Source organism: Salvia hispanica, chromosome 1, assembly GCF_029641045.1.
Source record: "Salvia hispanica isolate PSC_SH4W2 chromosome 1, Shi_PSC_v1, whole genome shotgun sequence".
NCBI classification, from domain to species: domain Eukaryota; kingdom Viridiplantae; phylum Streptophyta; class Magnoliopsida; order Lamiales; family Lamiaceae; genus Salvia; species Salvia hispanica.
In genome coordinates, this window is record NC_142692.1 from 19,315,326 (window position 1) to 19,341,157 (window position 25,832).

Below are 25,832 nucleotides of genomic sequence, written 5' to 3' on the forward strand. Positions count from 1 at the left end.
ACACTCCAATCATTTCGTAAAATCCATGCCTTAAATTTCACTCCTAAACTCCAATCATTACACACTCTAACCATTTCTTAAAATCCATGCCTTAAATTGCATTAAACTGAGAAGGAGTAGTATTAACTAATACTCCATCCGTCCCAAGGAAGATGACCCATTTCTTGGGCGGCACGGGATTTTATGCAAATTTATTTTGTGTGTTGAGAGGAGAGAGTAAAATAAGAGAGAGAGAATTAAGTAGAGATAAATGTGTTTTCATTTTAAGTAATGAGTCATCTTAGTTGGGACAAACTAAAAAGAAAAGTGAGTCATCTTCAATGGGATGGAGGGAGTACTACGAAAATAGTTTTTTGAAATTTAACACAGTAGATTATTTACCAAATAATGGTAGTAAAATGTTAATTTAAAAGTATTCTTTTTCTTTGATTCATTTCCGTTGCCGATATTCAACCAAACGGCACTAAAGCAATCAACGCCATTTTCGATCATGGCGACGCCATTGTCAAGAACATTCAGATCACTGAAACCCCATTCAAATACTGTTCCTCCCTTTGCCAAAACACCCAATTCCCCACCAAATATTTTGGCCCAAGTCCAATCTCCGAAGAAACCCTCATCTCCACCTAAGAATCCCTGGACTGTTTATCTAATCCTCTCCACCAATCCGCCCATCAAGACTTATGTCGGTGTCACCAATAATTTCTCTCGCCGGTATCAAATTCTCCTCTCTACTTTCTCATTGGTATAGTCCAGAATTTATGGTCGAAAATTTGAATTTATTTCTTGTTTTAATCTAAAATTTGCTTGGGATTTTTTCGACCGCCGTTTCTGCATATGAACATTAATTGGTGCATATTTAGTGTGTCATCAGTGAATTTTGTGTAATTTTAATCTATATCTATAAGTTAAATTGTAATTTTTGTGTTGATTTAAGTTTTTTTAAAAACCTAGCTCAATTAGCACAAATATTAGCCTGATAAATGCTAGTGTGTTGCTTCTCTAGGATATGTGTCTAATGCTATGATGTTCCTTTCACTGAGTTTTTCTCTTTTGTAGCTTGAAACAGCACAACGGAGAGTTAATAGGTGGTGCGAAAGCCTCGACTGCTGGAAGGCCGTGGACTTGTGCATGTCTTATACAGGGATTTGCGGATAAAAGTAAAGGTAACTAAGCCATTTAAAAGTCATTGAAAGATCAGTCGGAAATATCTGCAAATTCATACTTTTCTAGCAAAAATCCACAGTGGTATTCACATATTCGTTTTACTAGTGCAATGGCTTTTCTACACTCTTCTAGAATCTACACAATAAAGCTTCAACCATCGTGACCGTTTAATTTAATGAAAATGTGTATTAGAGGAATGTAGTGCAAATATTCTATTATCTTCCTGGCTGTCTTCCGTTTCTGCCTGAGTTTACTGTACTCATAAGTCATAACAGTATATGTCATTCAGACCATATTAAATCATATGAATGATGTTCCTCCAGAAAAAAAAGGGGAGCTTTTTTATATTCAAAATCGTGATTAACATTTCAATCTTATTTGGATGTTGAAGTTCCACAAAAAGGGCATTTTAGTTGTTTATACTATAGCAAGTCTACTTATGTGCACTTGGTAGTTCACGTGTATCCTCAACCATGGTGGTTTAAACTTATAGCTAGCCCACGTAATAGTTTGACCTGGATTAGGATGCATAAAGGTTAAACATGGAGCTATGTTTAGCAATAATTTTTCTATGTCAATCTCTTCAGGAAAACCTTTTGCTCCCATTTTATATCTTTTAGCTGTGCCTTATTATTGAGATTGTGTGTGCTTGTGCTTGTCTGTTGTGGGTGTGTTCCTTTTTATGAGAGTTATGAGCTATAAGATTTACTTATACAGGTTTAGAAATAACAAGAAGCATATCAACATATGATACGTGTGTTTACAAACCAAATAACAATAATGACCATTTCACTTTCATGAGAAAAAAGTATGATGAATTATAATGTTCCTTCATCATAAGCGATCACTTGCGCAGTCAACACTATGTACTGCTTTAGTGAAGAGTGTGTTTGACTTACTATCTTTATTTGTTCTGGGGAATTATTGTATGTCCAATGTATAACTCAGACAAGATGGGTGATGCAGTCTCCTGACTTATCACATTGTAATGTCTAAATTTCTCCATTTATCACATACACTTCTGTCATATACTCCCTCTGTCCCACAAGAATTTGCATTTTTTTCCTTTTTAGTCCATCCCACAAGAATATGCACTTTCTAATTTTGGGAACTCTTTTCTCTCTAATGTGGTGGGACCCATTCTCCACTAACAATACTTTCATTACCTTTTCTTTCTACATCTATCTTACTTTACCAATTGTGCATTAAAACCCGTTTCCAACCAAAAGTGCATATTCTTTTGGGACGGAGGGAGTATAAAGATGTTCAACATAAACTCCTTGCTAGCACATTGCGACTAAATATAGTTTTAACTGCTAAAAGTGGCCTTTTAGAGTGTGGAAGAACATGCATACCCTTAAAGTATTTTAGAGTTTTAATAGGACACATTACAATTTAGGTTTCCTAGAAAAGTCTCTTTAACTATGTAACATACTGATGCTTTAATTCTATCTCTGCCATCTCAATCACTGTATTTTTATTCGACTTGGTAAGCATGTGTGTATGGCATCCTATCATGTATTGACTTGTAACACGGTCATTTCCACACATGTTGATGTAGCTTATCAATTTGAAGCAAAGTGGAAAAGCATCTCAAAAAAATTGCCGCGGAAAAGAAGTGGCAAGAACCAGGAACAAGCAGAGAATTCGCAGCACTTGCTATTACAACATCGATATGCAGCTCTAAATCAAGTCAAGGATTTCATTAATTGCAGTGAATTGGAAATCAGCTGGCACTTGGATCCGACATAATGTGAGTGTATTGAGTCTATTGACACTAACAAACTTCAAGTTGAGTTAGGTGCTCAGATACACCACAGCTCAGGTCAAAATATGGAGGTACTTTTGCACTCTGGATTAAACAGATTTAGTTGAACTATAACTTATAATTAATTCTCAGGAATAACCCTTGGGAGGTATTCCTGTAGAGTGTCGTCAACATTGTAACCTGAAAGCCATAACCAGCCTCCAGTCTATGTGAAATTGTAAGGTTAATATCGTAGATAAATTATAACATTTCATCTTGTATTTTTCTCTTGGTATACAATTGTAATTTCATTTTATCTTATATGTAATTTATGTAATTGACCGCTAAAAGGAATAGTAGATGCAAATAGTTCCATATTACTTTCTCCGTCTCTTGGTAGTTGAGTCATTTTTTCATTTCATGAATTTCCTTTATAGTTGAATCATTTCACTCACTTTTTCTTTCCTACTTCATTCTCTCTTACTTTATTCTCACTATTTTATTCAGTTTTCTACTTTATTTTCTCCACTTTTCTATTCCTCTATTACTTTATCTACTTTAATACCTACCCACTTAATACACTAAATAACTTTGTGCCAAAAAGAAGTGCCTCTACTTTACAACATCATTGTCGTTTACCGGGGAATATGTTCCATTAGCAAGACGATCAAATGGAAGAGAGGCTGGAGAAAAAGATGTGAAACACGATTTTCTACCAGTGATATGGGTAGAGGCATTCAGACCTAACATATAAGACTTACCAGTAGACACAATAAACACATCTCTAGAGGTATAGTCGACAGTAGTAAATGAAGAACTTGGTGTGGTAAACGTTGTGTTGTTAACCCAATTTGGTCTGCCAAACTGCTTCCAACTTCATCAGACTCATGGTTCACACGACCACGATGATTGCATGGCCGTTCATGAAACCCACGACCTCGACCTTGGCCTCGGCCACAACCACGCCCACCATACAAACCTCGACCGTCAGCAAACAATTGAATTATCAAAAGAGTTATATTTGGTACGACTGGTAGACTTCGAACATGACTTTCTCGTGTGTGATCCCAAATATAGAAGAAAAGCATAAGACCAAAGCAAATGGCTGGACACATTGAACTTAATGGTGGTTCCTATAGATGATCTAGAATTAGACATGATAATAAGGAGTAGATGCAAATGCTAAGCACATTAGCAAAGGTCAGTAGAATGGGAGAGCCGCGGCGGGAGAATAGAACAATTGTAGCAATAACAACTACATCAATAGCAGCTATAGCTGGAGTGTTGTAGCAGCAGAGTGGCTGAGTATAACCTTTATTTTTAATCAGCAGAGCATAACAAAGAAGCAGCGAAGCTGAAGAAAAGAAACCCTAATTTTTTGATTTTTTTCAAGACTAAACTAATGACATATTTAAATCCACTCGGTACCATATTAATTATTGAAACGTAGTAATTTTCATGATATAGAAAATATAAATTGTATTTTAGTCCATATTTCAATTTTATTGAAAATGTAGAAATTTTTATATTTAAAAAAAAGGAACTATTTACATCTACTATTACCGAAATTATTCATTATAATTGTTGGTGTTTATCAACTATAAAGGGCATGCATGTTCCACATTCTAAAGGAACTACCCGAAACGATTCATCTTCAACCCATCTCCAATTTCTACCTGCCACGTCAGCATTTTAATCATCCAACCTATCTTTAGCCCATCCTATCTCAATTTCCACATCATGATTTCTATAATTCATTTTTACTGTTGGTGTTTATCAAATACTCACTCCGTCCCATAAAAATATGCATTCTTCCATTTTTAGCACGTCCCACAAGAATATACACTTTCTAATTTTGGAAACTCTTTTCTTTCTAATGAGATGGGACTCATTCCCCACTAACAATTCTTTAATTAATATTTCTTTCCACCTCTCTTTTACATTATCAATTTTGCATTTAAACTCGTGTCGAACCTAAAGTATATATTCTTTGAGAATGGAGGGAGTATGAAATAACAAAACGAAATTAATTGAAGAAAAAAATATAGAAAAAAACTATCATTCATTAAAATTAAAAAAATTCTACAATTAAAAAAAATTCTACAAGCTCGTTCCATCACTCGTCGGCATCATCCCCAACATCCCCATCAGCCCCGACCGGCATCAGGCAACCCTATCATCCCCATTATCCCTATTGGCCCAGGATCGACCCAACAGTTTGCAATAGCAAGTTCCTCTAGAGAGTGTAGTTCATCCTCTTGGACAGACCCTCGGGATGATATGGCTCGCACACCATTGCCTTCCCTTCCCCCTCCCCTTCTCCCTACCCTCGGCTAAGGATTCTCCCTGTATGGAGAATATCTAAGTTTGACAGCGACAAGGAGTCATTACTGAATATAGGATAGGCCACCAGGATCGACGATCCCGTATATTGGGCCGATAGACATTGTCCCCGTACAACGATGGGGTTGAGCGGTCTGCTGACATCGGCGTAGTTGCCTCGGAAGGGTAGCCGCTAGGGTAGGGAGGTTAGTCGCCGCTAGAGGTGCCCACGGTTCTGGAACCGGCAGTTACGATTCGAAACTGCCGGTTTCGGTTTTGGAAATTGCCGAACCGGAACCTAACTGCGAGGGTGTTTTGCGGTTCCGGTTCCAAAACCGTAGGTTTCAGTTTTGGTTTTGAACCGGCGATTTTCCAGCAGTTTTGGTTCCAAACCGCCAGTTTTTTGCGGTTCCAACTTGGTTTCACAGTTTTCCGGCGGTTTTTCGCGGTTCTTCGCGGTTCCGGCACGGTTCAGGTTCAAAAATTTTTGAACCTGAACCGAACCACGGTTCGAAAATCGACGGTTTCGGTTTGAATAAATTCTAACGATTTCAGTTCGGAACTGTAATCGCCCGTTACGATTTTAGTTTAACCGCCGGTTCGGTAAACCTTGGGAAAATCTAGTCGCAACCTTAGAAGGGAGTGTAGCCGCCGGGAAATTAGTTCCGGCTCAGGAACTAGGAACCACCGAGAAACTGGGACCCATTGGGGAATGTTGACTCTCCGGTGTTCAGGGAGTCATTATTTGGAAAAAGAGAAAATTGAGAGAGAGGTGTGATGAAATGGAGAATAATGAGATGTATACTCCCTCTGGTCCCCCCATTAAATGTCCCATGTTTAATCGGTGTGGATTTTAAGAAATTGTTTGACTTTGTTAAGAAAAGTGGGTAGAAAAAGTTAGTAGAATGTGGTCCTAGTTTTATAATAAAATGTGAAGTCCACTGCTAAAAATGGTAAAAGTGAAATGAGACATTTATTGGCGACCGTCCAAATAAGGAAATATGAGACATTTAATGGGGACCGGAGGGTGTATATAGGAGTGGGATAATTGTAAAAAAGTAATGGAAAATCACGCTCAACAACGCCCGCTGGGGTGGCATTCGCTGATCGCGCACCCCTATTGCGGGTGCTCTTAGTTTGTCCCACTCAAGATGCCCACTTTCCATTTTTGGAAACAAAATTTCTCCTCCTCTCTCCTAATTAAAAATATGCAATCATCTTTTTTCATTCTACTTTATTATACTCAACTAGTCCACCTAAATTTCCATGTCATTCACGAACGTGGACATCTTGAATAGGATGAAATGAGTAAGTTTCTTTTATATTTTCTTCGTTCCATAGAAATAGGCCATTTAAGGTTGGCACGGATTTTAATGCGTAACTAAAAAAGGAGAAAAAAGTTACTCCATCAGTTTCACTCAAGATGTCCACTTTCTATATTAGGAAATTAAGTATTCTCTCCCTATTTAAATATTCAACAACTTTTTTCTCTCTATTTACTTCACCTAACAATTTGTCTTAATATTTTTTAGTGCTAAGAATGTGAACATCTTGAATGAGACGCAATTCGTCTTAATATTCTTTAATGCTAAGAATGTGAACATCTTGAATGAGACGCGGAGAGAGTAATATAAATAAATCGGCCATTTCTAATTAAAAAAATGAAATATGGTTAATTTCAAAGGACAAGACGAGTATAAGTTTGTACTTATAAATGTTCTGTTATTAGTTGGTTTCTTATTTTGTAATTTAAGTTTATTGACTAGTAAAATGACAAAAACCGAAGACCGGGCGAGCACCGTGCCCGATTTATTACGCGCTGAAAATGAATAAGTCCTCATTTAAGCATTGAAAATTCGTACTACTCCCTTTGAAATGCGGGAATCAACAAACATAGTTGGACATTTGATCCCTTCAAATTGAAGCACCACATGATAATCTAATCTTCTTTAGATTAGTTTTCTTCTTCATTCAATTTCATAAATCCAATTCCAAATGATTTAGTCTTGGATCTCCTTATCCATTCAGTCAACTCCCAAATCGATCAATTTACAATCTACAGCTCCACACCACCAACCATCTCTCCCTCTCCATTTCCCATTCCCTTTCCCTTTCCCTTTCCCTTTCCCCTCAGTAGCAAAGCAAACATATATGCTCGAATTCAACATCACTTACAACAGTAGTTGAAGGAATAACGATGGGTTATCTTTCCTGTAAAGCAGAATCATCCATCTCCGTCACCGATTCCCACCTCGCCTCAACATCCTCCCACGATAACCCCAATCTCAAAAAACCCATCAAACTCCAAGAATTCAACTACAAAGATCTCGAATTGGCCACCGACAACTTCTCCGCCGCCACTCTCCTCGGCAGGGGCAGCCACGGCCTCGTCTACAAAGGCGTCCTCCGCAGCGGCCGCCTCGTCGCCGTCAAAAAACCCTCCAGAGCCCCTCACAGACTGCCCGAGAATTCTACCGAATTCGAGAACGAATTCGATATCTTGTCCAAGCTGCAGAGCCCTAGATTAGTCAATCTCGTCGGATTCACCAAAAATCCCTCCCAAGATCGCCTTTTGGTAGTCGAATTCATGAGCAACGGTACACTTTTTGATGTTTTGCATTCCACCTCACGGCCCCCAAATTGGGGGAGGAGGATCAAATTGGCTTTGCAGATTGCTAAAGCTGTCGATGTGTTGCATTCTTTGAATCCGCCTGTAATTCATAGAGATATTAAATCTGCTAATGTTTTGATTGATAGAAATTTCAATGCCAGATTGGGGGATTTTGGTCTGGCTTTGAGGTGTGTGGATGATTCTAGGTTGAAATCAACTCCACCTGCTGGGACAATGGGGTATCTTGATCCTAGCTATGTAACCCCTGATAATCTTAGCACAAAAACTGATATCTTTAGTTTTGGGATATTGCTTCTTGAGATTATTAGTGGGAGGAAGGCCATTGATGTTGCGTATTCGCCTCCTTCCATTGTGGATTGGGCTATACCGTTGATTAGGAGGGGGAAATTTCTGTCTGTGTATGATCCGAGGGTTATGCCGCCTAAGGACGGTTCCACCTTGGCTGTGGTGGCTGCCAAATGTGTGAGGTCTTGTAGGGAGAGGAGGCCGTCGATGAAGGAGGTGGTTCAGTGTTTGAGTGAGTTGAGTAGATTAGTCCCACTTCATTCTTGGAATGGTATTGCTAATCCTTGTCTGATGGTGGATACTGTTGGCAAGCCGGTGCAAACGCCAACAAGAAAGGCTATCAAGGGTGTTGATGATGATGTTTCCAAAGATGGAACGCCATTGTCAACCCCACGGAGAGTGCACTCTGACTTGGGGGTCCGAAGCAATCTGATGGAATTGATGTCCGGCCCTGATGGCGAGTCTAGGTTTCTTGTTGAGGAGGGTGGTGAATCTAAGTCCGGATCCAAGAAAAGGGTGTCAAGTTTGAGGTTCGAAAGTGGTAAGTTTGTAGGGAGAAATAGTATTCGCGCTATGGTACTTGGCAACACTAGTGATGCCATACCTTCCATATTGGCAAACAATTGATAGAGCCTATTGAAAGTGAGCAAAGCTCGAATGTCTAATGTTTCTGTAGCTTCTCCACATTGTTGTAGATTGTAGATGGGATTTGATTGAATAGCTTTGTGTTTACAATTATCAAATCAAGTTTCTATGCTGGTGCACAGCTGGTGCATTAGCTGTGAGTGTTCTTCAATTTTTGGTTGCGAATGATGAATATTTGTATGTGATAGCGTTTCAACGGGCATTATCTTGTGTCCCAGTTTGAAGTTTGTACGGCATTCTTATGTATCTGGATTTTATGGGATCACTATATATGAAAGAGTTTTACCATTGTAGCTTCTCTCATTTCTGCATATACATCATGAATAAGTCTAATGATCTCCATTGAAGAGCAGAATTATATGAAGAAGGTAAGTTGTAAGCAAGGTGTCCAATTCTCCCTTTTACTGTTGCAAGGTCATTGTTGCACCTAACACACAAAGATGCTCTCAACATTTTCATTTCTATTTTCTCATGTTATTTTTGGTACTTCTACTTTTGTATTGATTTTTTGCTGTCATTTTCTGGAGCTATTGGTATAACGGATTTGAATTTGAGATTTTCTCCTTAATATTAAAATGATTGTTTGTTTATCATTTAGTGAATTTTGTTTTTCATAACTCTCGTGATTTTGGAATTTCTACCGAATTTCAATTCTTTTCAGATCAAAATTGATGTGGCTTTTGAATAGACAAAATATTGTTTTTAATGGAGTATCAAAACAAAGTCGTTTATTCATTAAAAAAAACTTACTATGAACTTTACACATCGTCTTTTGTTAAAAAAATCTAAATAAAAACAACTTATGATGTTAAAGAATCAGTTTTTAGGTAGCCAAAAATTGAATTTAAGGGAATTTCCGGATACAAGAAATCTTATATACTCCATCTGTCCACTAAATATGCAACATTTGCTTTTCAAAACAAGATTTTATGTAGTGTTATTTTGTGAGTTAATGAAGTGAGAGTAAAGTAAGAGAGAAGAAAAAGTAGAGAGATGATTGTTTCCATTTTTAAAAATGTTTCATTTTTAATGGGACAAACCAAAAAGAAAACGTTTCATTTCTAATGAGACAGATGGAGTATTTACGTAATGTGGTAAAAAATATCGGACTTTCCCTATTGATTCGTAGAGTTACTGGAAATTAACATTATGGGACTAGAGATGTAATCAAATACAATCTCTATATATTGTATAAACTCCAAACAATGATCTGGATCGATAGATTTTGATAATGTTGATGTTGTGTTGATATTTTTTATTGAAGTTATTTGTCATATGTTTGTATCAGATCTTAAAATCTAAAGGTATTAATCATACAATAATTCGGGATTCGTAGAAAAAATACGGATTTATATGGTTGTCACTTTATTACATAGATTTGTTATGAGGCATCATTTCCAGTTAAGCATTTAAGTACTCATATTTCATTATAGGGAGTTGTCAACCTTTATATATTATTTCTACTGCACACTACGTTTGACTGGGATTCCAAAAATAATGTTGCTTTGTAAATAATTTATATTCAACTCTTTGCTGTCTTAAACATGTGATATAGACGATTGTTTCCTTGCTGATACATACTCCCTCCGTCCGGCAATAAGAGTCCCATTCACCAACGGCGCGGGTTTTAAGAAAAGATTGGGTGTGTAATAAATGGAGTGTGATAGTGGAATTTGGGACCCACTTAAAGTATTTGTTGATTACAAAGCTTATTCTTTTTATTTCTGGGACAGATTTGATTTTTTTTTTTTAATTTTTAAATTTAATTATTTTTAGTTTTAGATTTATTATTCCTAATTTAAATTTCTGAAAAACTGAAAATAAGATGGATTAACACAAAAAGTTGTCTTCCATTCACATATGTACCGAAACCTGTTCAGATTACAAGGAGGGATTACAAAAAAATTCAGATTCCCTCTTAAACATTTTAGAGGAAAATTTGAACTAAAATTTACCCTAAATTTCAGAATTTGCAGTACCCCTATAAATACATTAACAAGGCTGCATTTAACACAACCTCCACCAACCTCCCAAAAAACCAAAATACCCAAACATTTTACATTACCATTTCCCTCAGAAAAGCTTCATCATTGGGATGGAGGAGGGGTCAAGACAGAGTCTACACTTAAGCAGCAGTAGGAAGAACTTGGTGGTGCAATTCCTCCTTAAGCATAGCACTGATGGAGTGCTCATAAAAGGGGCAGTGACGGAGGCGGCAGAGGAGTTTGGCATCAGTAGAAAGACTGTTTACAGGATGTGGAAGGCAGCAAAAGAGCAGATGCAAAGGGAGGAACAGGAACCTGCACACATGGAAGGTAAAGTTAAAGGATATCAAAATTCAGACAAGTTGGACCTAGATGAAGAAAAGGTTAGAAATTTATCTGTGCTTGAAAGGTCTTCCATTAGAAAAATGGCAAATAAATTGTCAGTAAGTAAGAGTACAGTTAGTTAGTGGATTAAGGAGGGTAAACTCAAGCCACATACAAATGCTATAAAACCTGCATTGACTGAAGTGAACAAGTTAGCTAGGTTGAAATGGTGTCTTAGTCAACTTCTACCTACCATATCTGCTGGTAGAGTTCAGTTTCAAAGCATGCACAATATAGTCCACATAGATGAAAAATGGTTCTTTATGACTAAGACAACAGACAGGTACTACCTCTTGTCGGATGAAGATGAGCCATATAGTGCATGCAAGTCAAAGAGGTTTATCACCAAAGTGATGTTCATGTGTGCAGTATGTAGACCTGTATTTGGCCCGGATGGCCAGACCAAATTTGATGGAAAGTTGGGTATTTTTCCTTTCACTGAAGTGGTACCAGCAAAAAGAAAATCAAAGAATAGACCTAGAGGCACACTTGAGACTAAACCAATTCCAGCAGTCAATAAGAATGTGATGAGAGACTGCCTAGTCCACAAGGTATGCTACTTTTCCCAACCTATCAGATCTTACCTGTTTATATAAAGATCATCATCTATGAATATTTACTTTTGGTTTACAGATTGTACCAGCTATTAAGGCCAAGTGGCCAGATTAGGCAAGCGAAGAAATTTTCATCCAGCAAGACAATGCCACACCCCACATAAATAGTGTGGATCCTGAATTTGAGGATGTAGCAAATTCAGATGGATTTGAAATCCAACTGATTGGTCAACTAGCCAATTCACCTGACACCAACATACTAGACCTTGGCTTTTTCCGGGCTATTCAAACACTGCAGCATGAGAAACCATGCTCTACTGTTGATGAATTGTTGGGAAATATGTATAGCTCTTATGAAGAGCTATCACCACAGACCCTAAACAAGGTTTTCCTCTCATTGCAGGCTTGCCTTACTCAAATTCTGATATTCAGGGGTGAGAACAACTACAAAGTCCCTCACATTAACAAAGACAGGTTGGAAAGAACAGAGGGGCTGCCTAATGCATTGGATGTGGATGAGAAGCTTGTGAGAGATGTGCTGGAGTACTTACAGCTACCAGAGAACAATGCAGGTGGTGCATATGACATTGGACCTTTGTCTACTGCTTTTGGGTTCTAAATAGATAGGGGGATGCAATGATGTGTTTTTGAAATCAGGCCTTATATTTTTGGGTAGTAGGTGCTGATTTTTTTGTGTTTTGTATGTAGAAATAGTGCAAAGAACATGTAATGCACATATTCACTGATGTTTAATACCAAGCCCTCAGAAAAGCTTCATCATAGAGCAGGAATAGCCTCCAAACCTCTAAAGGGGTGGCTGAACATTGCATAATTCACCATATTGCATAGATACACAAATCAAGCACCACCAAATCAATCCACAAGGCAACACCAACAGAACCAAGCACCACCAAATCAATCCACAAGGCAACACCAACAGAACCAAGCACCACCAAATCAAATCACAAGCAGCACCAACATTACCATCAAAATAACCCCAACCAAGTCCTCAGAAAAGCTTCATCATGGGGCAGGAACAGCCTCCAAACCTCTAAAGGGGTGGCTAAATATTTATCAATCCACAAGACAACACCAACACATCCATCAAAGCAACCTCAATGCATCAACATTACCCTCTGAAAATATTTCAGCATATGGCATTACACATCAAACAACAGATTTAATGCCTCCTAACCCAAATTGGGGGTGGCTAAACATTGCATACTTCACCATATTGCAGAGACAGACACAAATCAAGCACCACAAAATCATATCCACAAGGCAACACCAACATATCCATCAAAGCAACCTCAATGCAGCAACATTAACCTCAGAAAATATTTCATCATATGGCAATACACATAAAACAACAGATTTAGTGCCTCCTAACCCAAATTGGGGGTGGCTCAAACACAAGACAACCATAGCCCATAAAAACCCCAAAGCAATCAAACCTAAGAACCTCCAAACCCTAGATAGAGGGTGGCTCTCAATAAACTCACAAATTCAGAGAAGATCCGCCATGCCAGGCAAGAGCATCACCAAGAAGCTCTTGAACCACTCCTCCTCCTCTACTGGATGCCTCCTCCGTCGCTTGGTGGCCGGAGTTTCAGGGACTACAGTTGGGAACGGATCGAGCTCCGTCAATGGAGATTCAGGGACAATGGTGGAGACAGAATCGCTCTCCCACCAAGAGCCCAGCTTATAGTCTGGTGTGTCGGGCACAATCAACAAATCGGCGTCTAAATCCTCCAGATCTGGCGATTCTGAGGGAAGGTCCATGAATTCGGACTCCATCTCCACTGGGATATCATCCCATGATGTCTTCCAATAGATTTTCCGATTTGGGGAAATCGGAGGAATGGGTGAAAGGAGAGATGGCGTGGGTGGTTCCATTTAAGCGCAGGAGGAGGCGATTTGGGTGGGAGGAGGAGGCGGCGGCGATTTAGGGTTCTTGAGACAGAATCGGTAGTGAGAGATGAGGGGGAGAGAGGGTGAGGAAGTGGATGTGTAAATCGAGAATAGAGTATGGAGGGGAGAAAATTAATTGTTGAATTATTTTTGGGTATGCCATTTTTGTAATTTAAGTGAATGAGTAAGGGTATTTAATTTATCCAAATATGGAAAGGGCAACCGGGACTCCTATTCGCGGACGTCCGAAAATGGTAAAACGGGACTCTTATTGGCGGACGGAGGGAGTATTTGTTAAATGTTTTCCTTCACTCTTTTTAGTGGCAAAATCATCAATCAATTTTGAAAGAGTCGGAATTAATAGAAGCAATGAAGGATTTAGATAATATTTAGAGCAAAGTAGAACTCCCTCCGTTCCAAAGAATGGCACACTTGGGAGATGACACGAGATTTTAGGAGATATTGTTTTGTATGTTAAGTGGTGATAGAAAATATAATTTTATAATTAATGTGAGAGGAAATTTTTTCCAAAAGAGGAAATGTGACATCTTTTATTGGACAAACTAAAAAGGATAGTGTGACATCTACTATGAGACGGAGGGAGTACAATTTTGGTCATAAATATATGACCGAAATATAAATTTGGTCCAGAATATTCCTGGACTTTAAAAATATCTCTAGTAGTTCCTGAACTAAGGGTTTATTTCAAAATTGGTCCTTTTGCATTGTTTTCTTCCGAATATGCCCTTTTGGGCGGTTGGGCAATTTCGTCTTTACACATTTTAATGATTTACTAAATCTGATATTTTTTTCAAAATTATCTTCTTCTTCCCTTTGAAACAGTTAATTTTGAAATAAGAAGATAATTTTGAATAATATAAGATATAGTACATCATTGAAACAGTTAATTTTGAAGGATGACAAAGGGAAGAAGAAGATAATTTTGAAATAATATAAGATATAGTACATCATTGAAATAATATCATTTGAAACAGTTAAAATGTGAAAAGACGAAATTGCTCAGCAGCCTAAAAGGGCATTTCGGAAGAAAACAGTGCAAAAGGACCAATTTTGAAATAAACACTTATTTCAGGGACTACTAGAGAAATTTTTAAAGTTCATGAACTATTGGCGAGATAAACTCATAGTCCAGAGACTATTTTTGTATTTCACTCTTTATTACTCCCTCCGTCCCAGATAATTCGTCTCACTTTGACCAGACACGGGTTTTAATAAATATAATGAAAAGTGAATTGAAAAAGTTAGTAGAATGTGAGTCTTACTTTTATATATTAGTTTTATAATAAAATGTGAGTAGGAATGAGTTGTGGAATATGAGGTGCACTACCAAAAATGCTAAAAAGTGAAATGAGATAAATTATGTGAGAAGCACCGAAATGGAGAAATGGGATAAATTATCTGGGACGGAGTATTAGCTATTTCACTCTAACTAGACAAATGCTTATAAAATCAACATAATGTGACTATTAAAATTTGGTATGAAAGAACAGTCGTGTTATTAAATCAACATCACAATTAAATCTCCAACTTTTCCATTTAAATTTGCACTTTCCGATAGGAAGCGCTTCCGGATCGGAATTGCAATATTTGGATCAAAATTTCCCAAATCCCAGGTGGCCGAAATATAGAATATTTTTGGACCGAAATCTTGATACACAGAAATATTTCATATAATTCAAATACAGAAGAATTGATATGGAAATTACTTATCTAATATATTGAAATGATCCCTTTGATATCAATTTTTATGAATTAATTACTATATCTTTGGTTTCATTTCGTGTCATTTCATTAGTAATATACAAGAAGGTAGATAAAATACACGATTTATATGGATTTGGGGGAAAACTTGATGACACTACCAGGGTTCTAAATCACAAGCATTATGATATTGTAGCAATGGAGTTTCCTCAGCGCTCCAAAATTCCCCTATCTCTTGATGCCCTTCACTTTCACCATCACCATCGTCGTCATCATCATCAGAAGTAAAATCTTCTACTTGGAAGAGATCATCTAGTCCATCATCATGCTCATCATCTTCATCCACTTGATTATCCACAGTTAGGATGTAATTTTGATGATGATCAGAGTTGTTGCTCATAACCTCGTTCCGCCGCAGCCTCTTTCCTTGTAACACCAGTTTCATCATCTCATCCTTTATCGCGATTATGTCATTCTTCTCCAGCAGTCTGCCCTTCTCACTATATCCCTCCACAAGAAACACCGAGTCTCTCTGCCCCTTCAAGCTTATGTAAAACAGCTCCGGGTGCCTTACCAACATTCCTCTCACCTTGTTCGACAGCCCAAACTCCTTCCTAAAATGCGTCAAATGATCCACCAACGTCCTCTTCTCCATAGTCATCCCTAAAACCTCCCTCACCACAGCACAAGCTCTCTTCTCTGCCCTCATTGACTCTCTCGCCAATTCTTCCGGATTGCTAGTGTATGGGCACACATCCGGGAGATCCTTAAACTTTATCAAATACTCGTGATGCCACCTCTTGATATTCAGCCCCTTCCGCAGCCTCAGATGTTTGAATTTTAACGGCCTGTCAACTATCAGACCACGAGACTTGCTGTCCTCCTCCCGCCATGGCAACGCTTCGGCCAAACTGGAGTCCCACGAAACAAGCTCAAGAGCGCGACCGTAAGAAGTGTCCACGACTTTAAACCTATCCGGATGGTCATTGCAGAGACGGGAGCGAAAGTTGACAGGAAGGCCTAGGTCGGGAGCCAAATGCACGAGCTTGTGTAACAAAAGGCGGTGATATGGGGAGGCGAGCATTAACAGCTTTTGGAGTTTAGCTGCCAAAGAAATAGCCATAGATTTCTTGAGATCTGATTCCTTCTTGGCAAGGGCTGCAGCTGGTGGGGTTAGGCGGACGCAGAGCTGAGAGAGAGGGCCAGCAGCATGGAACGGAGTAGGAGGAGTGGGAATGTAGAAGAGCTCGAACACAGTGGGATAACGACGAATCATTGGTAGGATGGAGCGGGATTTGGGCAAAGACAAGTAGCCTCGGCATTTGTAGAGAACTTGAATAGGCATGAAGTGCTCGGGTTTAGAAAGGAGAAGTGTCTTAAGCTTTTGAACGAATCGTATCTTTTTCTGCTTCACCACATGCTTGTCTAGCCTCGGATCACGGATTATTTTGTGGGGAGATGCCGAACATGAGGTCGAAACAACGGGTTTTTCGATGCATCGTCTCCTTGTGCTCACACTAAGTTCAAATTTAGGCACGAAATGGGATCCGAGTGAAACGGAATCGAGGTGCCACGGAGGAGAGACAGATGGAGCAAACGCTAGAGCTGCCATTTTCTTGATCAGTTGAGCATTTAATCAAACACCTGGGGTGCACTCAGCAAGTTATCAACAACTAAAGGAAATTGAATTGGAAATGATTACTGAGCTAGGTCAGTTCATGTAAGAGAGTAAAATCACACAAACATTATTGCAAAGTTAGTTCATCTGAAGCCGCTAGAATTTAATCATCAAAAGTGGTTTCAAACCAGAAATTTGTAGCCAGTAAATGCTCTTAATAAATTTGTTTTCAACCAGATAAAAAAATAACCTGGATGCTGAAGAGAGGTCAGAGGGCGGTGGCAGTGGTGGCCGGGTTCTTCTCTTGAGTTATCTCGGTGACCCTGTTTGTTCACCGTCGTTGGAGGTGAAACTAAAATAGGAGTGGACTACGAAATATCTCTATTAAATACAATTTACAAAATCATATGGGTTTTTGAGTTATAGAAGGTATATTTAGAAATTTTAAAAAATATGAACTTTTTTTTTCTATTTTCCTTTTTCTTCTTAGTTTCTATTTTATCTACTTTTCTTTTTTTTTTTTTCTTTTTCTTCTTCTTTTAGTGTATTTTATACATGCACCTAATTGACGTTCATAATATAAATTAAGAAAAATAATATATAATTACATCGATTGTTTAAACTAATTAAGTCAAATAAAATTTTTTACTTTAATTTTTTATATAGACTAAAACACCGAATTAAAAATATTCAATAATTTTATATCATTATAAATATAATTCATAATTTTAAATTTTATTAAAGTTAAATTGATTAGTTATTAATAAAACCAAATAATAATAATTTTTATTATTATAATTTTTTATTATATGATTCATAATTAAAATAATTTGATTATAATTATTTATTAATTATGAATTATTAGTGTTATAATAATAATTAAGTATAATTAAGGACGAGACATAATTTGAATTACTTGAAAAAAAGATAAATATTAATTTATAATATCATAATAATGATATTAATAATAATTAATAATAATAGTAGTATAGAAGAAAAAATATATATATTTCATTTTAGGTTCACTTTTTGTGTATGCCCAAAAATGCCCTCCATGGCAAAAATGTGAAAAATGTGATTCTTATGGGGTATTTTGCGGTGAAAATTTGCATTAAGTACTAAAAATGTGACTTTTAGGTACCAAAAACGATATAAAACAAAGATCAGGTACCATTTTTGTGCAAAAGTAAAAGATCAGGGAGTACTCCCTCCGTCCCAATTAAGTTGAGCCGTATTCCTTTTTGAGATTTCCTAACTAAGTTGAGTCGTATTCCTTCTTTGACAAAATATAAAACATCCAATCACTCTTACTTTATTTCATCACTTACTTTACTCTCTCTTTATCTTTTCTATTTTATTGTTTTCTCCTACTTTTCAACACAATTCTTAATTTTCGTGTCCAAAAGTTTTGACTCAACTTAGTTGGGACAGAGGGAGTACTATTTATATAGTTCACTCTAAAAAAAATAGTCTAATTTGTGAATATTATAAGTTTTAATGAGAAATTGGTAAAATTAGAGATGATGAGAAAAAACAGGCAACGTTTGAGAGATAAGAGAAAAAGTGAATAAAATAATGACAGAGAGGAGAAAAAGTGAATTAAACAGGAGGAGTAAACTTTTCATTTTAAAAAATGACACTATTATTTGTTGAGATTTCAAAATGGCAAAATGAGACGATTTTTGGACAGAGAGAGTACTACATATTAGTAAGCCCATTTTTTTGGTTTTTTAGTCTCCATTAACTCAAAAAGGGAATAATTTTTAACCAGTTTCGTCAAGAATGGAGAACTAAAAGACCGGTTTTTGGTCGGGTTCAGTTAAAAGATTTTATCTTCACCTGTTTTTTGTTGTACAGACGAAGCGATCAATTTTAACAAGAAATCGTATTAAAATTCAATTTTAATTTTATATTCATTAATTTGTTCTTATTCAAATAAAAGTATAATATACACCTCCATCTCTCATTAGGTGTTCCAGTCGAGTTCGGCAAAAGTTTTAAGAAATATTAAGGAAAGTGAGTGTAAAAAGATAGTTAAATGGGAGACCCATTCTTATAATAAAATATGGGGGTGCACTATGGTCAATAAGTGAAATCCTGTCAAAAATCAAAGCAAATCTCAGTCTTTGGATCTTTAGATTGGATAGTTGTGATAATAGTATCCGAGCTACATTATTACACTAAAAGCGTTACATTATTAGCTGAGCTACATTATTAGACTACACATCTAAATTATTAGACAAAAACGCGTTACATTATTAGCCGAACTATATTATTAGAAACGTGACATTAATCTAACGGGTTACATCACAATATCCAATGACTGAGATTTGCTTTGATTTTTGACAATTTCACTTATTAATTTGATCCCATCCCATGAAATGTGAGTGAAATGAGATTGTGGAATGTCGGGGGCTACGTAACATTTACAATAAAAGTGAATCATGACTCCTAATACCTGAGGAATGATATATTATAAATGATTTGCTTTGGATCTTTGTAATGAATATTATTTGCTTGATTGATTTGTATTTTGTTGTGTGTTGATTTAATTTTTATTATTTGCTTTCGATCTTTATAATGAATATTGTTGCTTTGTTTCATTTAAATATTATTGGTTTGTATTTTGTCGTGTGTTAATTTCAATTTCCAGGTATTTAACTTAATTTATTAGGTGTTGTATTTTTGTAGGTATTGAATTGTTTAAGTTTTAAGGTATTGGATTAGTGAAATTTTAGGGATTAAGTAATGAATACAGTACTGTGTTAGATTTTGATTTTTTTTGTTTTGAATTGTTATATTTTTAGGTGTGAGACTAATATTTTTAAGGTATTGAACTGTTTAAAATATTTCCTCCGTCCTTCTATACTAGAAACGTTTCTTTGGGAGTCTATTGAATTCTGGATTTTTTTTTATCCTTTTTACCTCCCAAACCCTACATCTAAAATTGGGGCCATTTGTAATAGTTAGAAATCAAATTTTGAGATTGGAGAGTTGAGTTTAAAGAGTCTCCTTTGCGAGCATCCGTTCCCATGTCGGGTGAGAGAAATATTTGGAAAATCCATGGCCTGGCTATAGTTTGCTTGGTAGTTAGCTCAGGGCTAGCCACTTAATAAAATTCACAACTAGCACCATTTAATAGTGGCGGAGCATGAGTGGGAGTATACCTCTAGTAAAAGAGCTCAAATGAAAATATACAATAGTGTCATGTGTTGGAATAATTGAGTGAATAATTACATAAAGCTCTCTATGATGATTAACTGAGAACGACGGAGAAGGAGCATAAACTGTAGAGCGGAAGCGTACCTTGATCCATGACGAATTGAACGGCGGAATTGCTTTGCAGCGGCTATGGATCTTCCAAATAATCAGAAACATTCTTCAGAATAATCTGCCGAGAGAATACATAGATATCGAATGTTCTTCTGAGGTCTGGGGACCATAACCCTAGCTTATATTTATATTAAATATAAACCCCTTTTTTCTCTATTCGGTCCCTCATCAAATAGAAAATCCCATATGGTATCTACACTTATTTCCATAACAAATAAATACACTTTTAGCCCAAACTTTAATCTTTAATAGATCACTTTAATTGGGCAACCAAAAGATAGCCATACACATTAAATTAGTCATGTGGAAGCCCAAATTTCTAACAATCTCCCACTTGGGCAACACATGACACCAAATAAATGTGTACAAACCGAATGAGCGCTCAAATATGCTAGTATCACATAGTGAATTTCCTAACAATCTTATTATCAACCATATCGACATAGGACTAAAGGGGCAGTCACCATATTTTTTCATGATTAAACCCATCAGTAATCACATATGCAAATATAATCAACAACAGATCAATTATGGAGTGTAGCATGAAAATTTCATGCAAGGTGATCATACATGCCTATTTCCAACTAGTCCTCCCGAAATGAGATCAAACCAAAAATAATGGACAAAACATAATACTTTATTTCTGCAGAGAATAACATGATTTTTATAACAAATGTCCAACACACAATATAGAGCAATAACCAAAACTACTCCCACTAATCGGAAGTATCCTTAAACAACATAACACCCATTTAGGCTACATGCCCATGAAAGACCTTGGGTGATAGTCCCTTAATGACTAGATTTGTAATCATCAAATCCATTCCCTTATGCTCTATATGTATTTGTCCATTCCGGACCCTTTATTTAACAACCAGGAAGCTCCTGTTGCTTTAGAATATAATACTGCAGAGTTATTGTCACAACATAACTTAAGTGGTCTTTCAATACCTTTAACAATATGCAGCCTAGTGACAAAATTTTGCAATTATATTCAATAACTAGATGCCCCAAAAACAAGTTACGAATTCTGTTGTCATGGCAGAAGTAGCTATAAGTGTTTGCTCAGCACTTCTCCACGAAATGGCTCCACAACCAACAGACATACGTAACCTAAAATGAATCATTTACTGTATTGGCATCTAACAAAATCAGAATCAAAATATCTAATGATCTCTCCAAATGATCTGATTTTCTTTATGTGAGCATGTAATGCTTAGTTCTCTGCAGTATCTCATAACCCGTTTTGCTGCTTCCTAATGATCCATATTGGGTTACCGAGATATCTGCCCAACATATTAACAATAAAAACCAAATTGGGTCTAATACATACTTGAGTACACATTAGGCTCCCAATAGCCAAAGCATATGGAACCTTCTGCATTTTCTAAATCTCAAGATTTATCTTAGAGCACTGAATGAGACTAGATTTGTCTCCCTTAGTCATAGGGGTACTTCTTTACTTGCAATTATGCATCTCAAATACTTTAAGCACATTTTCACTATATATTCCTTCTGTGATAATCAAAATTTATTTCTTTCAATTCCAAATACAAAAGAGGATGTATATGCTCCCACTGAACTTGTGATACACACAACCATCAATAGCATTCTTTCTGAATCCAAATGAAAGAACTACTTCATAAAATTTGTGATCATTGACGAGAATCTTAATTGAGGTTGTTGAGATTGACTTTAAATGATATCATCCACATGAGATTGAATGTTTACAACAATATCATCTTGAAGTTCTTAATATGCTTCTTCTTCAAAGATAGTAATTGATACCTGATCATTGTCAGAAGCAGTAGTAGGTGTCTATGCAGACTCCTCCTCAAAAGTAATGTTCCTTAACACATTCTTCACCCAAAACTCAACATCCTCAAGGAATACTATATTTCTCGTCCCAAAATTAGTTCCTTTTGTGTGATCATAAAATTTAAAAATCCCTAAATTTTTCTGAATAACAAAAGTGAGAATGTATGCTACAGTCTTTAATGCCTCTCTCCAAAGCATGTGACAAGGAAGAATGATAAATCATACTCCTTCATATATCTTTAAGAGTTTTATTTCGTCTTTTAGCTACACCACTCATGCTAGGCGATCCCGGCATGGTCTACAAAAGGACGATCCGACACTCTTCCAAATAGAAGGCAAAAGGTCTTTGACATTGTTCACCTGAACAGTCATTTTTGTCGTAGTATTCGCCACCACGGTCAGATTTGATTTTCTTAATGCCTTTGTTGAGTTGGAACTTAACATCAGCCCTGAATATTTTGAACTTGTCTAATGACCCAGATTTTAAATAGATTAAATATAGGTGCCGAAAACAAGAATATTCGCCTATGAATGATATAAAATATTGTTGATCATTCCAAGAAACCGAAGGGAATGAACCACAAATGTCTGTATATATCAATTCTAAAATGTATAGCTTTATTGGCACCTAATTTCTTATGTTTGGCTTGCTTTCCTTTGATACATTAAATACACAAATCAAGTTCTGAAAAGATAAGTGTATTCAATATAACATCTGACACAAGTCTCACAATCCTTTATTTGAGATATAACCAAAACACTTGTGTCATAAATTAACCAAATTTTCATTATTTAATTTTCTTAGTCCCTTTTTATTCAACATGTAAAGCTTTTGAATACGAAGTAACATAATTGAGCATACAATGATTGTTATATGCACTTAAGGAAACAATGCCCATAATATTAGCATTATTTGAAGGAAGAACTTTACTATTTCTGAATGAACAAGAAAAACCAAATTTGTCCAAAGCAGAAATAGAAACCAAATTTTGTCTAAAAGACAGTACAATAAAGTATCCTTCAAAACCAAAAAATTATAGTCTTTAATAACAATCTATAATGCCCAATAGTCTATACTTGCACCGATTTGTCATATCACACTTAGATGTATCTTTCAACATTAATTGACTTTCGGTAGCTCAGACAGCCTTTGCATTGATAACCTTATGTGAGTAGTAGCACCAAAATCTACCCACTAAATATCATTAGGGACTAAAGCTAAATTAACTTCAGAACAGACCAAAACAAGAATTGTAATTTCCTTTGCACGTCATGCGTGATATTTGTCACAATTCTTCTTTTTTATATCCATGTCTACCACAAAAAAACAACTATCATTGTCCTTATGCTGTTACCTTTGTGATTAACCCTTATCCATAGCAGCATTCTCAATACACTTTTTCTTAATGCCCTTTACTTTATTTCTTGAGATACTGACCAGATGTGCAACACCAAATGCACAAACAAGTCTTTAGAATTCAATCTTAAGTGAAGCAACGTGAGACATTTTCATAATGTGATCCCTTATGTTGCCCTTGCCCTTATATACTTTATTGAGATCAAGCACGCTTGTCTCAACCTTATCGTTTTTCACAAAACGTTCCTTAATTTTGGCAAGATATTCACTGGCCTTAGTGATATACTCAGATGCAGTGCCTCGAAAGGCTTCTGGGATGCTAAACCCAACGATCAGTAGACTCACACGATTCGATTATTCCTACTTCTCGTAGTTTCTCTTTTGATAAGAAGTACAACCGTCTGTAGGAGAAGTAGGTTGCTCAATCCTTAGCGCGTATTCCAGATCCATGCAACCCAGAGCAATCAAAATATAATCTTCACCAATCCTTAAAATTTGACCCATTCAACACTAACATATTGTTCATGTTGGAAGAAACTGCAGAAGCAGATATCATAATTGAATAGAGAACAAAACCAAATTAATTGCAATGCTCAAATCACAAAATTCAAATAAAATGGTAACATCTCGAGGTACCGGCACAACATTCATATCAAGTCTTTGGACATTAATACGAACTTGTAAGTGGCAACCTCTTTGTAGTGATCAAACACTGACAATAAGATCATGTCAAGCAATGTCCACCTTTGGGCATCACAATTACTTACACGAAAACTGGATAAGTGTCACCCATTTATCACCACGAGTATATGTGTATCTCGTGCCAAATATTAATCTTCCTTGGGGCCGACTAATATACGCATTAAAACACACACACACTTCACCGTCCTAATATTCGCAATAAAGAAGTCTAGACAAGAGAGGTTATTTTTGCAACGTCTTGCTTCGACTAATTTACTTTGAAAATTAGTAAAACATTACGAGGTTCCGAGCACAACATCCACATCAAGTCTTTTGACAGTAATGTGAACTTGCAAGTGGCAACCTCCTTATAGTGATCAAACACTAACAACAAAATCATGTCAAATAGTGTCCACCTTTGGACATCACACTATTTACATGAATAATTGTCACGTATTTATCACCAAATGTATGTGTATCTCGTGCCAAATATTAATCTTCCTTTGGGCCGACTAATATCCGCATTAAAATACACACATCAATAAAAGGAACATGAGATGCACCAAAATTATTGAATTTAAAATTTTAAAACCGAATACAAACGCTTGCAAGCAAGCCGTTGTTAACTTTCCGGAATACAGTGGCTAGCCAACGAGTCACTGGGTTCGCGTACTTCGCGAACTCAGCAAGTCGCTGAATCCTGACGGCCAGTCCAATAACTCCCCAGCAAATTGTTGACTCCTGACGAAATTTTGCATAATTTTTCTATATTCAATTTTTTCACAAAATTTACAAAAATTCTGAATCTTGATGTTCCCAAGATCGTAAGCAACAAACATAACGACCAAAAACAACATCAACCTCAAAATAAATAACTAAACAAATCCAAAAAATTCAAACCCTATATTTTGTGGATTCATCTAGCATAAATACATGAATTCCCCAAAATCAACATATGCATATTAACATGCACGCATAATCAAACACATGTAATCATAAATCTCAATTCCTCAAAAGAATTACAGTTGACCAAAACAAACGAGACAATCATAAATGAAAAAGGTTGCCAAACAGAAGGTCCCGTTTTTATAATCATTAAACTGTGAATTGAGAATTAATCCATCAACTAAACATGAACTGTAGGAGGTGCATAATATTAATTGAATTATAAAATTCATTCTTTACCATAATGGAAGAATTCATTAACATAAGTAAATTGTCAGAAGCATAATCACAGTGAATTCACCAAGATTACAATGCAACACCTTATTTGAATTCTCAATTCTCGGCATCGCAAAAGAAAACCATCTTCTCAACGATTTCTAATATAATCCAATAGATTTCACATGGATCTCAATTCATTAGCATAAATCGGTGCGCATAATTAAGAAATTAAAACATAAATTCATGAACCTGATTAGGTATATTATACACGCCGCCAACACTCTTGCATATACTCCATCCGTTTCATAATAATAGAGGCATTTTATTTTCTGCACTCAGTTTTGAAAAAATAATATTAAATAGTTAAAGTGGAGAGAGTAAAGTAAGAGAAAGATAATGTAGAGAAGAGTCTTATCTCCAATATTCTCTCTTTTACTTTACTTTTTCTCCACTTTAGCTATTTATAATTATTTTTTCAAAATGAGTACGCAAAATGAAATGCCTCTA

General features: G+C 36.3%; 3 protein-coding genes and 1 pseudogene across 3 annotated transcripts; 3 read left to right on the plus strand and 1 right to left on the minus strand.

The window, feature by feature from the left end:
* The first annotated feature begins 426 nt into the window (after positions 1 to 426).
* Positions 427 to 3,301, plus strand: LOC125219979 (Excinuclease ABC, C subunit, N-terminal). Its single transcript, XM_089058250.1, has 3 exons — positions 427 to 714; positions 1,060 to 1,166; positions 2,729 to 3,301. The coding sequence occupies exons 1-3, from the start codon at positions 491 to 493 to the stop codon at positions 2,917 to 2,919; spliced, it is 522 nt and encodes a 173-aa protein (XP_088914376.1). The 5' UTR covers positions 427 to 490; the 3' UTR covers positions 2,920 to 3,301.
* A 3,798-nt stretch (positions 3,302 to 7,099) lies between these two features.
* Positions 7,100 to 9,101, plus strand: LOC125185103 (Protein kinase superfamily protein). The gene has a single exon (XM_048081581.2). The coding sequence runs from the start codon at positions 7,434 to 7,436 to the stop codon at positions 8,778 to 8,780; it is 1,347 nt and encodes a 448-aa protein (XP_047937538.2). The 5' UTR covers positions 7,100 to 7,433; the 3' UTR covers positions 8,781 to 9,101.
* Positions 9,102 to 10,893: 1,792 nt separating this feature from the next.
* LOC148933393 (uncharacterized) lies at positions 10,894 to 12,340 on the plus strand (annotated as a pseudogene).
* Positions 12,341 to 15,369: 3,029 nt separating this feature from the next.
* Positions 15,370 to 17,359, minus strand: EMB1692 (Ubiquitin carboxyl-terminal hydrolase family protein). The gene is made up of 2 exons (XM_048120604.2): positions 17,223 to 17,359; positions 15,370 to 16,998 (listed from the first exon to the last, which is right to left on the minus strand). Exon 2 carries the CDS (start codon positions 16,964 to 16,966, stop codon positions 15,512 to 15,514), a length of 1,455 nt encoding a protein of 484 aa, XP_047976561.2. The 5' UTR covers positions 16,967 to 16,998; positions 17,223 to 17,359; the 3' UTR covers positions 15,370 to 15,511.
* Between the last annotated feature and the right edge of the window lie 8,473 nt (positions 17,360 to 25,832).

Bases quoted from the DNA above. Each gene is read 5' to 3' on its own strand.
- LOC125219979 (XM_089058250.1), top strand. From the start codon at position 491: ATGGCGACGCCATTGTCAAGAACATTCAGATCACTGAAACCCCATTCA. The intron at 715-1,059 runs GTATCAAATTCT...TCTCTTTTGTAG, and splicing joins ACCAATAATTTCTCTCGCCG to CTTGAAACAGCACAACGGAG. The intron at 1,167-2,728 runs GTAACTAAGCCA...ATGTTGATGTAG, and splicing joins ATTTGCGGATAAAAGTAAAG to CTTATCAATTTGAAGCAAAG.
- LOC125185103 (XM_048081581.2), top strand. From the start codon at position 7,434: ATGGGTTATCTTTCCTGTAAAGCAGAATCATCCATCTCCGTCACCGAT.
- EMB1692 (XM_048120604.2), bottom strand. From the start codon at position 16,966: ATGGCAGCTCTAGCGTTTGCTCCATCTGTCTCTCCTCCGTGGCACCTC.